Below are 18830 nucleotides of genomic sequence, written 5' to 3' on the forward strand. Positions count from 1 at the left end.
GAGACTCCGGATGCCCTGGATCGTCATGGCAAGCCTGACCCCAGCTCTTTTATCACACATTTACCAGTCTTGGAGCTCGGTAGCCTAGCCGTAGCAGTTTGTTTTCCTTATGATAAAATCTCTTCTGTGAAAGAGATTTAAAAATAAAGTTCTTTTAAAGTAGAACAGTATCACATTAAGAGTATTCAAAGCACAGATTATCAAATCTCCCTTAAGCTCAGACCCTGTTTCCTTAGTCTCGGATTCCCATCTCTGTCCTCATTGGTCCTGCATGGCAGCACTTGGTATCACTGCATGTGAATGGGGGTGTGGGTGCGAAGGTGTGCAAGCATGCCCACAGGTGGAGGCCCAGACTTTGGTTGTCTGTCTCTCCCACCCCTTTCTTTATACACCAAGGCAAGCTCACATTTGAACCCAGGGTTCCTGTCTTCCCCTCCTGACCACTGCAGAAGCTGTTCTACCCATCCTGCATGATGTGGGTGCTGGAACTCCAGACTGGGGTCCGTGGGTCTGCAGCAAATGAATTATCCACTGAACTCTCTACCATTAAGGATGATGTAGCAATCCGATTGGCATGAGATGTGGGCAGCTGACAACTCTCAGCCAAGGCATGCACGCTGGAGCAATTTCCCATGGGCTTTGAGAACAGTGGAACAGAGCAGGTTTGAAGCAACTTTCATCTAAGTATAATTTTGACATGCAATACAACTTTTAGGTGGGGCTAGCATCAGAGTGTGGAATACTTCAGATTCTACTTTAAAAGGCTTCGGATATTTAAGGGCTTATGCAAAGACTATCGCTCTATTTTTAACATACGATTAAGCCAAGACAGAATATGGGAAATTTTATTCTACAAAGCAGTGACTAAAAATTTCCAGTATGTCAAGAATTATATATATATGGGAAAACCGTATCAATATTACTTTTTCTATTAAATGCATTCCGGTAAGAGCTTTGAATTCTGTGGCCAATCATTACCTAATTTTCTATCTATTATGTGTCTACTGCTTGTCTATCATTCTGTGCTTTTTCTATGCTTATTTCTGGAAGAGCCATGCTTGTTTAACTGGCCATTCATAAGCTCCACTGATATCATCAGAAATATACTCATCTGAGAATATTTCTTGAGAACATTTCATGCTGCCATTAAAACCATTTAATTTTTATATAAATCATGTAAGACCTGTTTACACAAATTCTCCCTTTCCTTCATTCTCCGTCACTTTTTAGACTTCCAACCCTCACATTTTTTCTTTTATGTACAACCCTGCAATTATAACTGTTGCAAAATCCTTTAGGGTAAAGTCTCCAAGCCGGGAAAGTCATACACAAACTTACAATATTTTATTTTTTTTTAGCCTGGGATTTCATTTTCTAGCATGCTGATCAGAATTTTCAGGGTCTAAATCTCTGGAAATATCTTCCTATTTCTTCCTAAAGTATCTCCACACTCCCTGGAAGCCTTGAGGGCACAGTGGGAGAAAGACAACAGGAATAGGGCTGGTAGAGGGACTCAGACATATGGTTAACAAAGACACATTTTAAAGTTTAGCCCTTGGGCTTTCCAAGTCACTTTATCTGGAGAAAAGTGCACAATAAGGACCCCCCCCACACACACACACTACACAACTCACTTAGAAGGACCTCTTGGATAGGGTTTTCTCTGACCAGTTAAAATTTGAGATTGTGGATCAGAGAGGTAAATAGCTGCTATATCCAAGCTTAACAATTTTTCTGTAATTTCAAATAACTCCATCCCAGAATATCCAAGCTTTGGCTTCATGGATTTCTTTTACTTTGGGCAAATTTTGGAATTGTTGAGGATTAACAAAAGCAGATGAATGCACACTGACCATTTCCAAAGGCTTTGTCTGAAATGTCTCTAGCACACGTATGTCACCTGGTGCTAGAATCTGAAGTGAAGACAGTGAGTGGCACAGATATAATAGGGACTGAGGAGAATCTGGTATCTACTGGCTGAAAGGTGATGGGTACATGGATTCAGAACACCAACTCTTTGCTTTTGCATGCACTGAAACTCTACAATTCCAACAAAGCAAAAGGGTCTGAGACAAATTCTCTTCTCTAGCGTCTTTTTAGTGTGTATCAAGTCAGTCATATTGGTTTTACCTCACTTAACTGTTAATAACTTTCTTCCTTGCAAGAGATTTCACTTTCTATTTAAAAAGATGCAACAGTATTGATACATATAACACTGTATAATTACACATATGCATACACTGTCACTTTTTTTCTAACAGAATTTGTATCTTTAGCAAGGAGCCCCTCTTTCATCAGTCTCCCTCCCGTGATTTTATTCTCAGCAATGGGAAGGAAGTATGGAGTGACTTTGGTAATTCATTAGTTAATGCTACAGAACACATTTTACACACCACAGTATGAACAGATAGGAATTTAACTCACTTAAAGAGTTTTTACACCATCAAATCTCCCAGAATTTAACTTAACTTTAGAATTAACATATTGTCAAGCTAACATGAAATTCTCAATTTTCCTGCCTGAGTGCAGGGATCACACTGCATGCAACCATGTGTGGCCCCTCAACATCCTTTGACTATGCTCAAAAACATGCCGACTAGGATTTGAAAAAAATGAGCACCCAATGTACATTTGCATTAAATGCGCCATGCCAACATTTTCTATCCCAAAAGCAATAGTAGGTGGTACCACAACCACTTTCATTAAGTGATTCAGGGAGGTTCAAAACCCAGTGGTAAGTGGGTGACGGTTCAGAACTTTGCGACCAAATATGTGTTATTACATACCTAGGTTGATATACGTATGGTTTCCAGAGGACTTTTGTTGTTTGGAACAAACAAAATTTTGTATTTGAGGCAGGGTCTCCTTACATGGCCCTGGCTGGTTAGGAACTGGCCTCAAAGTTAGATTGCCTGCCTTTGCTTCCATAAATACTGGAATAAAGGTTACCACCCCCACATCCAGGTCCAAAGGACTTATAAAAATAAGACAAGGTTCAGGAACACTCTACTTATTCAACTTGAGGTGTGAGCTTTTGTGGGTGGCCAATGCCTACAGCAAGAGTATGTATGTTGAGCTCCCCTGAAAGCTCTCATCCCAAGTGGCAGCCTGAAGTGAATCTACTTTCTTCCATTGGACTCCCCTCCACCTTACGTCCTCCGCATTAGGGAGAGCAAGCTCTACTCAGACAATGGTCAGTCTCAGGTAAACACAGTGTAAAGGGAAACCATTGACCAATGTTCTGAAATAGTTGAAGAATTCTTTATTATTTTCTCTCCTGTATTTAGCGGACATGATACACTGAAGGCACATACTCTATGGCTGGTAGCTGACAGAAAGAAAATGTATTTGAATAATAATATCTTTAAAATATTTCAAATTTTTATTAAATATTTTTATTCAGTTTTAAGATCACAGTTAAAGTACTTTAGCATGTTATACACATGACTTACATGTGCAATTTTTAGAAATATCAAATTAGGTATAAGATTCTGAAGAAATTATATAAATGTATATATTGACTTTTTACTACACATACATCTAAGAAAGCAATAATTCCGTTGTACCATTAACTGGAAATCATTTATTACATGGCATGTTTACACCAACTCTAAAGAGAACAAAGCCAATTTCCAAAGCAAATTAAAATAAAACAAAAACTGAAATAAAATGAAAAAAAATCAGTCATGCTAAAACTGTCAACAGACTTAAGACCTGGGGTCAAACGAAGCCATGGTTAATTTATGACATGTAAGTAAGCAATTCAAACCTATGAGAACCAGTTTATAACCTGGTGTGTGGAATCTCAGGAGGTTTTAATCAACCCTTTGACAAATTCCTGAGAGCCAGAGGCTTGCTTAGTGCTAATGACATGAAAATGTGGCTGAGCAATCACTAAACTCAAGGTCCCCAGCCTTCCCTCCCGACCCTAGGTTCTGCTGCTCCAAGAGCCGAGGCACTAAACGTGAGGAGTCAGGAGACAAGAGCAAACCTTCTGGTGAGCAACAGAGAAGTCAGTGACATTCCATGGAACATGAGTGTCTCTATGATTTAGGTTAGAGCTTGTGAGGTAAGATTCGTGTTGTGGGTGGGTTTGGAGGCATTCTATCAGATCCTTGTTACTCAGTCACCAGTTCTGGCCCAAGTTATCAGAAAAATCTTTGGAAGTAGTAGTAATGTTCACAAACATGAATTCTGTGCATGAAATCAATGTGAAGGCATGATCAGCTTGACCACTGTCTGCCATGAAAAAAAAAATCAAACAAACACAAAAGAAAAAAAAAACAAAAAAACAAAACAAAACAGTGGCCACAGAACTTTTAACTATAAAGTTCCTCCTGTGACTTTATCAGTAAAAATCACACCACCACAGATAAAATTTGGTCAAAAGAGGACAGTTTCCCTCCCTCATAATGTATACTTCTATATTTGAAGGAAAGGGCAGCACAGATAGGTGCAGATATACAAAGAAGTCAAACGTATGTCATTTACTTCTGTTGCTTCTTTGTTCTGAAATGTCAGAAGGTAATAACGTCCCCACTGAAAAGGACAGTCCTTCAGCATGGAGTATAACGAACGTAGCTATCACTTCCAAACATAAGTAAAGTAGTCCATCAAACCCTGACGCTTCCCCAGATCCATGGTTCCATGAACCACACAGCTGCTTCTGTTCTCATTTTACACATGTTGTTAGTTAATCTAGGTAAGACTTTAACAATCCCCAAACTCAAACAAAACCAAGTCCAGCCTAACTCTTTGGGAATGCCTGTATAAACAGAAACAACATCTAATTAGCAAATAGTACACTTTGCATAAAGTGCAAAACAAGGACGTGTGGGGAGAAGCTAAGTTCAGTTTCCACCTAGCAGTCACTCCAAACACTTAACAGGTCAAAAGCGATAAGCACTTGCTCCCACTGCTCATTTCAGCACGACGTTGTTCTCTCTGGAGAAGCCAGTGTGTGAAGACAAAACACTGCAGTGGAAAATCGTGGCACTGAAGGTAGAAGCGAAAGACAGACTTACTGAAATTAACTTTGGAAGCCGAGGTAGCCCATGAGGATTGGCCTATCTGAGGGCTCTGGGGAGCAGTGCAATCAAAGGTGAATCTCAACAGCATCATGTACACCCCAACATCTCCCTTACAAGCGGTGACTCCAGGCCTCCCCTGATTTCCTTCCTCTCCCCCGAGGAACCAGCAGTGGTGCTTCTCCTCTGCTGTATGGATGCTGTGCTCCAGCCTCCAGCTGCTGGTCTTCAGAACACTTATGACGCATACAGTAGTTTAGCAGGCAGCATGGTCCCACTGCTTCACATTAACATCAAATGCCAAGCTTGGAACAGAGTTATGTAGTATTCCCCACCCCACCCTATACACAAAACACGTCGTTCAGTTCTCAGCTAATGTCTGTTCCATAGCAATTTACAATTTGAGATTTTACATCGGTGCAAACACTTCCGTACGCTGAGTCAAAGACTGCAGAGTGCAAACACATTTTTTATGACTTAGCAAAGCATCTTGACTTTAAGAAAACAATAGGAAATCAACACGTCGGACTCCAACCCCCAGACGGGTTCAGACGCTCCTCTGCACATACAGTGTTGCCAACATTTTTCTCTAGTAACTGTAAAGGCAGGAAGTAAGGTCATAATGATACTATAGGAATTCTTTCAGCATGGTTTATGGGCCACATCTGCTAAAATTAAGTAATTTCTGACACTTGTGGGGGAAAGGCTGCCAGAATGACAGGATCACTCAGGAGGGGGTTGAATGAATTAAGAGTTTTGATCCACCATTTGAGACTAACCTAATCTGGGGACAGGAACCTGTGGTTTCCAATGTGGCCATGGGACGTTTTTTCCTTTTCCTGATCTCACTTACAGTACCCAAAACAAACAAAACTTCAAGGATGTCTTACAGTATTTTCTCTTTCACTCATCTTAAGAGCTGCAGTTTTAGTTACTATAACATACTCTGGACACTTCAAATTTACATTGGAAATACCAGAATAACTAAAATAAATAAAAGGCTAAAGAACACTGGAAGAGTTCTATGTCTGCACCTGAGACAGAACCTCCCACTCCAGCACTGCAGAGAAGGGCAAGGACAACTTTCAAAACAAGATTTATATACAGGTTTGAATCCAGAAATTAAGGTTAAAAGCATAAATACTGACAACTTCAACTAAATGCAAAGTGGTTTCAGAAAGATATGCTACAACAATTTGGAATATAACAAAGCAGAAGGACATTGTATTTTGGTTTGCTTGAGATATACATAAGGTGCAATGACTTGTTGTCTTGAGGATGCTATGAGACAAACGTTAGTGTGGCTGGTGCTTGCTGCCAGATTACAAGCAGGCATCAGAGCAACACAGCAATGCCAGTTTCCAGAAGGAGAGGAGCGGCATGAAGAAGACAACGCTAATGCGGTAGAGCATGACGTAATGGGCTGAAGGGTTTGTGCTAACAAATTTTACCTGAAAAAACCAACACCCCTCTCCAGCAGATGGGGCATAAGAAGCACAGCTACTGAAATCAAGACCTCGCTCAGAGAACTATAAAGCTTTGCAGGATTTCTGCTACTCTCAGTGCCTAACCGCTTAAAAATTAAGCATTTCTACAAAAAGGTTTGTTTTTAAAGTATCTGAAAACAGCCGTATCCAGGAAGTCCCTCCCATCCCCACCCTGCATAAGGGAAAAGCCGATCAGGTAAGATATTAACCACGTAGAAAAAGGTCATCTCGTTTGTTTCTTTTTTTAAAAAAGGTCTCAGGAATATACAGCAATCTCTGAAGGGACTCTAGTGAAATGTACTCGGAGGACTGAAGGAGGGTGCTCTGGCAAAAATAGATCTATTCTAATGTACTCTAGAGAACAACAAGTTAGTACCATTGTCAAGATGCATGTTCTGCACCAATGCAATTGTTGGTTTTCTACTTTTGTTACTAATTTTTTGGGTTTTAGCTAATTATCATGTTTAAATCACTGCTAGCAAGTGGTCCAAAACTCCAGCAGCCACCAACATCAGGACCCAGCAATTTCCAAACATTCACTTATTTTTGTTTTGAAATTTAGAAAATATTATTAAAACAGTTATCATAGTAAAAATAGTATGCTAAAATCTGGGGCTATTCACTCAATTTATTTCTATGTGAATGGGGTTAAGCTATACCTACTGATTTACCTTTTACTAATTCCTGCTTCCTACATCCCCACAATGAACATGAATTTTTGAGGACACAATTTTAATACTCTGCTGCCCTCCCTATCTGCTTTGGAAAAATAACAACAAAACAAACCTCTATCTTTTTCAATTCTGTTAATATAGTTGTACATATTTTCCAGCACCGGAACTGAAGGAATATCTACAACCATGAGCTAGACAGTATTAATAGAGTCATTTTATATGGCTATTAGGTCAAATTACAATTAGAAAAAAAATCGTTACACTTCAGTCAAGTATAAATAAGAAAGCTAGATAAAACCATGTAAACTGTCACCATTTAGAGATCTAATTCAAAAGCTTCAAATTCCAGCTAGCACTATCAAAACTCCACCAGTTTGAAAACTATTAAAAATTATTGCTGGGATCCAAAAATTAAAATTTGGTAGTTTGTGCTGTGTTGCAACAGTGGGGAAATACTTTGTGCTATGGAACAAATACCCTGTAAAATCTGTAGCCTCAGATTAATTTTGATGTATCACTTTGCATCTGTTGCTAGGAAACAAGACACTGTGAACGTCAGGTGGTTAAGTCAATATGTTGAATGTTGTAAGCCAGTTAATCCACTTGGCACTGGCATATGCTTAAAAGCAACAAAACATGAAAAGGAAACAGAAACCTGTAGGTGGATCTGACTGAGAGGCGCACTTCAGACACCTCCCCCCTCGTTTACTCAATACCTCCTCAACAACACCAACTCCAAATGGCTCCTAAACCTGCAGTGCCTAGTAGGCCATGCATAGCAATCGCAACCCGTCCAGTCTGTCTGTGATGGATGTAAAAGGTCTGAAGCTCCAAGTCCATATGAAGTGAGCATCTTCAGTGTGTTTAGAATAATGAAGTAATACTAAGGTCACTTCTGAATAATAGTTTTGTCTTTTTTTGTTTGTATGAACGATCCATTGGTCACTTAGACCCCTGTGTAAAAATAAAAGAATCCTCAAGGCATGAAAACATCAGTAATCTGTAATCTGCAGGATGCTTCCCCTGTCTGGGAAAATATTTGCCACAATTTGCCCCAAGCAAATTCTTCTTGGTCACTCAAGGCTAAGAAAAAAATTCAGATTGTAAGAATTGTAATAGTCTCTTTCTCGATCTCAAAATCAATCCTCTCCTCTCTCTCTCTCTCTCTCTCTCTCTCTCTCTCTCTCTCTCTCTTCCAGCAAACTACCACTACCATTCTGGTGGCAAATATAAAAGTGCAGAATATATGGACCACAAGGCCGAGCATACACCGCTAACAATGGTACGTCTGCCTGCCCATGCTGCTTAGGAGTCTCTGGTACAGGCTTTTTAATATTTATTCTACAATATAAATGTAGGTATAACCTATTATATAAACCATCTTAGAACTTAAATCTTCATGTACAAAAGACTAAGAATATCTAATAATAACTAGTGCAGTGCGTCAGGGTTTTTTTGTTTGTTTTGAAAGAATAACTAGGTAATATATGAAACTAGTTTCACACTCTCTGGTTGGTAAAAGAGATGCTGAATGAGCTACAGTAAAGGCAGCCTTTTACCATTTTACCAAGTTACCACTGGTCACCGTCAAAAGCCTTCCTTCCATGCAAAGCAAAGGTCCACATCCCTTTGCTTTTGCTCAGTATCACATAGTAACACTGCCCTCAGAACTCGTGGCTTCTGAAACAACAAATGGGCCCAGAATGCTAAGTTTTGCTTCAAGTGATTCTGGGCTGTGTGGGACAACAAGCACTTGTCTGCAGTCTGTACTTCCCACCACATGGACTCGCCAGCATCCCTGGTAAAGACAAGGCTAGGGTAGTAGGTAAAGCACAATGTTTTACAATTAAAGGGCGCTTCACTGGTCAGCACAAGAAATCAGTACAGGAGCCTGTGGCATTTCTTTTGGCTGTCCATCATGGGTGAGTGAAGTTGACCTCTGACCTCTGTAAAACAAAAGGGGGAAAAGTCACTTATTGAGGGTATATAATCTGAGATAAGCAAGGACAATGGGCGATAAGAACATTCCACTGTCTTCCTCGACAGTAATTAATTGCTACTTAGTCATTTCATTAAATCCAGTTCCATCTTTCCTTTCTTTTCCGAAGAGTTATTCATCATGTACCCTACCCAATAATCCCTAACAATATATTTTCTTTTTACCATCCAAAGTTAAGGCCTTCCACTCTGTAGAGATAAAAACCTGAAAGACCCACAAAGCTGAGCAACTTCTCAGAACATGGAAAACTTTCAGCCAAGAGTGAAGCTCTATGAGAACACCTTTATCTTAATGCAGGGGGATTTTAAATGGCACTTTCCTGTGCTCAATTTGCCCAATAAGGAAACTCTCCTATCTTGATTCGTAATCTCCAGAAAAGAGAATCCACCTAAGCTGGCAGACAAGGAATAAAACCAACGTTTTGTTTTCAAAATACATCAGGAGACAAAACATCAGCAGGTATAATTACAGCCAGATGTGCAGTTGGTCTCAGGAAGGTATGTACACAGTTGCATAAGGCATGCAAGTTGCAGCAGCAGAGTGTCTGAGAAAGGGGACTAACCACAGGGGCTAGAAGGAGGAACAGCAACTCCCGCATCTGCTTACAAAGGCAGGTATGGCCTAGGTGGGAGGGGACAGCACTTCCTTGAGTGCAAAGCAAGGCTGTGGAGGGGGGGTGCAGGTTTGCTGAGAGTGGAAAGGCTTGCCTGGGTGTTCTGCTATTGCCAAGGGTGAGTCACAGAAGGCTAACGGACTGGACAAGGATGCAACCACAGCTCTGTATAGAGAATGCTTGCAGCAGTGAGCTGACTGTGGCCCTTGCCGAGCCCTTCATTATGATTCTCACTGAGGTGCAAGTGGAGAAGCATCATCTTGCTCACAGGCTTAGCAGATCTCCCAGCAAATGTCTGCCAGCCCTCACTCCCCAGTGGGAAGCTGCAGTGCACAAGAGAACAGAATGTGACTTCCTGGAGACATCTGGAGGCTGGGTGAGGGAGCGCCAGAATTGACAGCTAAAGGGCCAGGAGACAGAGCTGCCACCAGGGCCTTCAGGTATCTGGAGGTTAGAGGGGCATGAAGTTCTAGCACACTGTACATCCACTGGGCTTTCAAAGCTTTTGTACTTGACTGAACATCTCATAAATAAAGTTACTTTTCAGTGAGTAATCCACTTTGAATAAAAAAAAAATACCCAGGTTTAAAAAAGCCCATCTTTCTTTCCCAAAGGATCCATTAAGTAGCAGAAGATTCAACTATAATAACGTGCTCTCTATGAAACTTCACTGAGTTCAAGGAGTTCTCATGCCCGTGATCCGGTCAGATCCTTACAGCTTAATTCTTTGGGGATGTCATTACATTCAATATAAAGTGAGGAAACTGAGGAGCAGACCATCTAGAGTTGAAGAAATTAATGGGCTTCTGTCTATCATGAGGTAGATGTCAAGATGGTCCTTACTGTGCACCCACAGTATTTTGACAGGGGATATTGTCATGGCTACCAACATCCTTAGCACTGAGACATCAAGTCATCCACATAACATCTCCATGAGATGTGCGCCATTGTTCTGGCTTTGTGGGAGCCTAGCCAGTTTGGATGTTCACCTTCCTAGACATGGACGGAGGGGGGAGGACCTTGGACTTTCCACAGGACAGGGAACCCTGACTGCTCTTTGGACTGGAGAGGGAGGGGGAGAGGTGTGGGGGGGTGGGAGGAGGGGGAGGGAAATGGGAGGCTGGGAGGAGGGGGAAGCTTTTTTTTTTCCTTTTCTCAATAAAATGTTCTCATTTTAAATGAAAAAAAAATAAAAAAAATAAATGAAGAATGTTCCCCCAGGCTTATACATTTAAGTACCTGGTCCCTAGTGAGTGGTGTTCGGGGAGGCTATGGAATCTCGGAGAGATGAAGCCTGGCTAGAAGAAGTATATGACGTGGGGAGGGCTTTCAGAGAGTTTATGGTTTCTCCCTAATTTCTATTTCCTCTCCCACTGTCAGCTACCTGCTCTTGTCACCATGCCTGCTGCTTGTTGCCATGACTCCCACCATAATGGATTCTTATCCCTCTTGAACTGTATGCCCAAGTAAATGCTTCTTTCTAGAGGCCAATTTCTAGAAGTTGCTTTGGTCATGGAGTCTTATCATAGCATCAGAAAATTAATAAATACAGCCACTCCCAATTTATATAAAACAAATGCTGGGAGTGAGAGAGGGTGATTATGCTCAGGTGATTGTTCTTCCCTCACACCTCTGCTTCAAGATCTGACCCCAGGATGAATAGTGCTTCGCTACTCACAAGAATGTCACAGACATAGTTTAGCATACTACAATATTCAAGATAAAATACTTGGTTGCCATTGACTCTCATGTTTACCATACTGTTAGTTCACATATATACTTTGCAACAATTCATATAACGGTGCCCTTGAACTCATTATGAAAGCCAGAACATTGTGTGTAAAACACCAATCACTTCTGAAATGGCTGGTTGGTTTCAACACAGCTTCCTCCACTCAGGCGTCTGACCACTCACCTGTGCACATTCTCCATAGCTGCAACCTCAGCCAGTGCAGCGAGGCTAAAGAATGCAGACACAGCAGGCATTTCTGGAGTACTGCTCCGTGGCTCCTCAACCGTATTGTGTGAGCAATCATCACTGCAGTATGTCTCAGTCACTTTAGGGAGACTCCTGTGTAGTTGCTCCTTTGGTTTGTCATCTGAAACAAAAGAGAAATCCATCACAGGCGGATGACTCGAGAAGAGTACTGAGGAAGCACTGTGACAGACAGACAGACAGCGTGGGGAGCTATCGTTCCTGTCCACATCTGCTACCTTGTTTTGAGTAGCAAAGCTCATCCAGAGCATCTTCCTCTAAGGTAATAAAGCACTTTCATTAAGCTCAGTGCCAACTTCCAACTGTGGACTCTGCCCAAAAGCCGACAAATGAAAAGGTCTGTTTTATTCAGAGTCAAAGAATGGTTCAGTGTTAGGGTCAGAAGAAAAAAAGTGAACTGTGACCAAAACAAAACCCAAGAGACTTCTGTGATGGATATGCACCTCTCAAGAAGCCATAGCATAGAACAGCATGACAATGGTAATGTGGACTTGGGGTTTAATGCAATTCTAACAGGTAGACTAGACTAAACAACAGGTAATCAGTCTTGCTGAGCTCCCATAGTGTGACTTTGTTCAAAAGACATAAGGGAACAAAGACAAAAGACTTTCTAGTACCTATAAAAAATACAAAAGAACACTTTCTTCATTATGCAAACATCGTAGGAGAGACAGAATTTTTTTTTTTTTTTTGGGTTTTTTGAGACAGGGTTTCTCTGTAGCTTTGGTGCCGGTCCCGGAACTAGCTCTTGTAGACCAGGCTGGCCTCGAACTCAGAGATCTGCCTGCCTCTGCCTCCCTAGTGCTGGGATTAAAGGCATGCGCCATCACCGCCCGGCAGAATTTTTAATAATATTTAAATACAGAAAACAACTGATAAAAGATATGACTGTCATAATTAGGACATAAAACTGGCATGTTGTTTTCCTATGTAAAAAGGGAGAATCTCCTAAAATTTCTTTTTTTCCTAAATATGAGAATGAATGAGGACATAAATGAACAAGGACATAACAATCTATAAAATGAAAGTTATACACGAAAAGTAGAAAGACTATTTGGGAAAAGGGAATTAGTTGGGGCTTGAGATAAGAGTAATGGGAGCCGAGTGTGATCAAAGCACACTACATACAGCACACTACATACATCAATAAAGAGGTCATTATGGTGCCTACTACTTTATACAACAAATTTTGAGCTAATCATGAATAAAGAAAAATAAAAACCACAGATCAGAATTTACATTAGAAAGTGAAGAAAGGAAGGACACGTTGAACCAACCCTGATGTTGGTCTTCACTCTGACCTCCCATTCAGACACAGAACTCTCTTCTTCAAAGTCTCACTCTGCTATAAAACTAAAACTAGGAGTTGTAATCTGCTTTATGGGCTTAACAACTATTTAAAAATACAAGATACAAGGAAAGTGCAAAATTAATGATTGCCCTATTGTATATTTCATTTAATTTATTTATTTTTATTTTATATGCATTGGTGTTTTGCCTACATGTATGTGTGAGGGTGTCAGGTCCTCTGGAACTGGAGTTACAGACAATTGTGAGCCACCATATGGGTGCTGGGAATTGAACCCAGGTCCTCTGGAAGAGCAGTAGGTGCTCTTAACCACTGAGCTATCTCTCTAGCCCTGCCCTCTACTTCGAACTCAGCAGGTAATTCCTATCTGCAAATACTGATATAACCCAAATCAGATCAAATAGAATGCTAGACCTGCTAGAACTCAACAACTAAGATCACTGTGCCTAGCTAGCATGGCACCTCAAGATTTTCAGGGGATGTTCAGTCACCATCCTACCCTTTACCTCAAGCCTTTCACAAAATTCCACTGGAAACAAGCAGATTACAAGCTAAGACAAGAAGTGGGTAATTTTGCTGTCTATTTAGACCAGAAAACAAGATTTCCAGATACATTCTCGGGCTCCACTAGTGGTCTGAATCAGCCCTACAGAAAGTGTTAAATATATTTTCAGGTTCCTTAATTCACTGCTTTGAATATATAATAATCTGGCTTGTAGTGACATGAATAGAACACCATGAACTTACAGAGACTCATCTAGTAGCTTTCAAAATCTAGGCTCTCCTGGAATTTACTTAAGACTGTTTGGTGGAGGGGCGGGCATGCTGAGGAAAAGCAGCCAATACTCCAAAATATTACCTTTCCTTTCTAGGGAGTCAGACACACACTTGGAGAAACAGCTATGTATGGCTTTAGAGCATGAATTAGAGAATGTGTGGAGGCCAATAAAAACATACAAAATAGATAGGGCTTTCATTGAGAAATGACAATTGGCTGGTTTATAATTACTTGCTGGCCAATGTAGCCATTGTGGACACCTGCTGGTTCTCAGAACTTGACCTAAAGATCTTGATCCTTACCCAAGGTACTTCCTGCTGGTGATACTCGGCCATCTGCAGTCCTGACAAGGTGTGTGATCTTGGTTTTCCTTGCTTTTCTCTTTTGGCTACCCACCAAAGGTTCTTGCATCGCTGCTGGCTCTGGAGTGTTGGGAATGGATAGGGCATTTTTAACCTTATAAGCAGGCTCTGTGGTGTTTCTGTCTTCTGAAAATATGGCTGAAACAGGATAAATGCATAGTTATATACCAAACCACAAAGCATCAGCACCATTCTAGAAAAGACATATTTCTACATACCTGACCCATCTGAATAGAGAATTTACACTCAAGTTTTCAAAACATTGACAGAAAAAAAAGAAATGAAACATTACCACAATTTGTTTACTACTTATTTATATATTCCTCAAATCTTCACAGGATTCAGATACATCCCCTCATCCCTTTTATGGTGTGAAGTAATACAGCCAGGATATTATTTCTGACCAACAAGCATTCCACCACTGAGCTAAATCCCCAGTTCGTTCTTTCCCTGTCAACTATCTTTGGAAGGCTTAGGTGGGGTAGAGGTGTTAATGTATGCACTTTCACCTGGATCCCAAGAGATCACAAGTCCTGGGTGTGATCAGGGAACCTTTCTGAGCTCCTTTAGGCCAATTCAGTTGGACAGGGTGCTAGCAGTAGTTTCTTGTCTTCTGAAGACCCAGAGATTAAACATGTGCTTCTTAATGTACATTTACAGCTGGGACATTTACCTTTCAGTACCAGTCTGGCCTGAGCAGAAAAGAAAACTGTGAGGCTTAAACTTTTTTCATGCATACTGACTTCTCACCGTGGATAGGGCAGACATTGGTAGAGTCAGCAGGCAAATGAAATCCTAACTCTAGGGCAGAGTGAACACGCTTAGTGACATAATTGAATAAAGCACTGTTCATGGGGAGGCTGCATTTTAGCGCTGTAATTGCAAAACCAATAAATCATTTAATAACACAGGACTGAAATTTCAGTGACTCTCACATCGAGAGTAAGGATGGTGCATGCCATTAAAGTGTTCTTTAGTTTTGATTACATGGGAATACTTGTCTTAACACACTTACTTCCTTAGGCATTCCTCCTTCCCATCCCCTTATTTTGAAATAAAAAAGGAACATGTAGTTACTAGTGTAGTAAACATTAAAAGGTAAATAAACACACTATCAGATGGCTCAGCTCTTAAGCTCAGTGGCCGTTCTTCTTGAGGACCTGGCCTTGATTCCCAACAACCATGTGGCAGATGACAGCCTTCAGTAACTCCAGTTTCAGGGAATTCAGTACTGTCTTTGGGTCTTGATGACTACTAGGCAAATGTGATACACAGGTAAAACACCAAGACATGGAGGTAAAGGGCCCATGCATATAGCTAAATTGATTAAAAAAATAAAAGCAATCAAGTTTTATAATTTGGACCTTTTTTTTTTTTAATGCCAGTGGCTGGCCTGAAAGTTTTTGGACAGAAAAAAAGTTAAACATTTTTTTTTCTATCCATTTTAATGGCCATCCAGTTTCTAAAGGCAGGCAAAGAAATCATTTCTGCCAAAGGAAAGAGAAGGTCAGGAAATCACAATTTGACATGACAAAGTCTAAGAAAACCAAACAAAGAGTATAAATTGGAAGATGGATCTGAGGTAGGCACTGACTCTGTTAAACTATGGTAGTACAGGTCTTTAATCTCAGCACTTGGGAGGCAGAAGCAGGCGATCTCTGGGTTTGAAGCCAAACTGGTCTACAGAGTGGGTTCTAGGACAGCCAGGGCTATACTGAGAAACCCTGTCTCGAAAAACCAACCAACCAACCAACCAACCAACCAACCAACCAACCAACCAAACAAACAAACAAACAAACAAACAAAAAACTCTAAACATTCTAAACATATAGTATAAGAAGAAAGAGCAAGATAAAGAGGAAAATCCTGAAGAACAGCTTCAGGGGTTAGAAACACTGTTGGTATAAATACTCCTGTGAGTGAAAGTGAAAATTTTAATCTAGATTTTTAGAGATTTTAGATATAGCCTTGTAAAAGGAAGACTACAAATTATTAAGATATTTTGCTGTGTAAATCATGGTCCCCTGCCTTTATAGATACCTAAAATGAAGAGTGATTCACACTCCAAACACATGGGAAAATCACTCCAATTACATCAAAATAGAGGATGAGTTTCTTTTTGCCCCTGTATCAATATCTTAGTATTGCAATACCATGACTGTGTAGGGACAGGCTTAAGGTAGCAATTACCAATTTAACAATACCCCCAAACACCTGCTAAGCAATGCTTCTAAGCACTGTTTCAAATATAGAACCAACAATCAGGAAAAGCCTTCTTACAAATTTAGACCCAGTCCCAAGTTCAAGGATAGAATAGTTTTGATGGTAGGCACTCAGGCTCAGACTATTGGTACTTCACTTCTTAGCATAAGCCAATGGCAGTATATATTTAACATTTGTAAAAATAAAAGCTCTAATTAAAAAAAAAAACACTACAATTTAGTTAGAAATACCTCAAAGAAGTTTAATTACTATATAGCCTTAAAGCTCAAAGCCTCAGACAAGTTTAAAGAAGCCAAACCGCCAAACCTGAATTAAAATGAACATCAAATAATGTCTCTTGCATATTCATAAGCTTCAGCTTCATTGCCTTCTAATCCAGGGGCCTCACCTGTCACTGTAGCTAGGGGGAATTCTGCTCATCCCTCCAATATCGTCACTGCTTTATTGGTGGACCATCCCAAAAGCACATCAATTTGACTTTTCTACTTCTACTTTAAAAAAAAAAAAATCTAGACCTTGTGATAAAAAGGGCAAAGCACAGTTCCAAAGGTGAAAGGTGAAAAGTTCACCTTTTCAAAGGGAAAAAGAGTCACAGGCAAGCAGTTCGTGAGAAGTCATCTGACTTCCACAGACTACAGTCACAGGCACCAGGATTTCTCTTGAACTAGAGTTCACTAACTGTGGGAGGGACCATGATCTTTCCATGTAAGGATGTGAATTGGGTCAGATTAGCTCTAAAGAAGACACTCTGACCTAAAAGGATGGTTTTGCCACAATCTATAATAAGGTAAGGTTTATGTCAGGAAAAAATAAACCTCTTAGTCAGCTCTAGAGTCTCAAGTGGAAAGGACATTTATGGATTAGCACTGTTTTCGTTGATTGTCACTGATGAGCCTTGAAGTAATTACATCCTACTAAGTAGCTGCTGTTTTTATTATTACTTATTTTTATTTTTTTTAAAAAGGAGTGTATATATAAAGAACACCTAAAATTCAAAACAGTATAGCATTGCATATAACCTTCCCGGCGTTGTCCTCCCTCGGTTGTACTTAGTACCTAGTAAAACACAGCTACCATGTAAGTAGTTACTATACTGGACTGTCCAGTGAATAATAACAAAACAAAATGTCCAGACATGTTAAGTAAGACGTAAGTTTTTTTTTTTTCCCTGAAAATAAAAAGAAACTTTTGAGGTACTGAGGTAGAACCGGGAACTTATTTATACTAAACATGCACTCTGTCACGGAGCTACACCATCTCTGATTTTTTTTTTTATTCCAAATTACATCCTACTAAGTAGCTGCTGTTTGTAAAGTCTCTTCCACATGACCTGGTAGAGACACGCTGAAGACCAAAGGCATGGCTGGTAAAAGACCGGGTATGGGAGGAGAATTCAGTCCACAGGAAGACAGGAGGAGGAAGGCAAAGAAAGGGCATCAGCAACACTCGATTGTAGATGTCAGCCTAGTAGGGGAAGGTAAAGAAATAACAAGTTACAGACTAGGTGATCGGGAAGTCTGTGTCAGTGCCCTGGAGGGAAGCTACAGTGCTTACCTAGAAGGGGTTTCATCTAAACCTATTACCAGATTTAAAAGGAATCATGAGCTCTGTGGATCATTCACACTTGAAAAAGGTATGGAATTAAGACCGTGTTGGGGCTTTAGAGTCAGAGCTAAGGGTTTTGTCTCATTCTTTGACCCGGGATTAAATCCAGAAAATTCAGCCATGTACATGGCCCAGGCAAAGGTCAGCCCTCGGGGAGAGTCTCCTAAGACAGAAGAATGGATGAAGCAAAGGGCGAGTCAACAAATAGTGCCTATGACAAAACAGTATTCAGCCACACCAACCCACAGCAAAACAAGTGAGAGGTAGAGCATGTGGGGCACAAAATAAAACAGCTCAGGGAGAAAATCAAGCCCCTCTTTCCTCCACTCAAGCAAACGGAAATTTGAGAAAAGAAAGGCTTTGACATCCAAAAGCATATTAGTCATTTCTCTTTGGGCTTTTAATTGAGCACACAAAATGACTCAAGCACACTGGAACAAGTCTGCAGGGCTGGTTTCCACACTCGACAATAACCACGGCACACGTGGAGTGCATCATCTGAGGGCGATAATGCCAGCTCACTCCTGGAGCCACATTAGGATGCTGGCAGTAAGAGACTGCTTTGTTTCCCAAACGACTCCCCAGATGTGGAGAGTATTCTTTGGGAAAACAGTGCTGCACTTGGACTGCACCCCAGGAGGCTGTTAGAATCAGGAATTTACATTTCAACTGGGAGAGTCAAAGTTGCATTGAAATCATTATGGCTCTATCTGAAATCTCATTGCCTTTGGTTGGTCTCCCATGAACTCAAACAAGT

At 40.6% G+C, this 18830-nt stretch overlaps 1 protein-coding gene across 9 annotated transcripts in view; it reads right to left on the reverse strand.

Annotated features, from left to right (window-relative positions):
- Positions 1-3386: 3386 nt before the first annotated feature.
- Positions 3387-18830, reverse strand: part of Bbx (BBX, HMG-box containing) — a 248788-nt gene continuing 233344 nt past the window's right edge. For all 9 annotated transcript variants that reach the window (XM_005345050.3, XM_026786253.1, XM_026786246.1 and 6 more), the window contains 3 exons: positions 14186-14383; positions 11716-11899; positions 3387-9134 (listed from right to left, as the gene is read on the reverse strand). In XM_005345050.3, coding sequence (XP_005345107.1) covers positions 9047-9134; positions 11716-11899; positions 14186-14383 — 470 coding nt within the window. In that variant the 3' untranslated portion in view covers positions 3387-9046. The remainder of the gene's footprint in view (positions 9135-11715; positions 11900-14185; positions 14384-18830) is intronic.

Source organism: Microtus ochrogaster, chromosome 2, assembly GCF_000317375.1.
Source record: "Microtus ochrogaster isolate Prairie Vole_2 chromosome 2, MicOch1.0, whole genome shotgun sequence".
NCBI lineage: Eukaryota > Metazoa > Chordata > Mammalia > Rodentia > Cricetidae > Microtus > Microtus ochrogaster.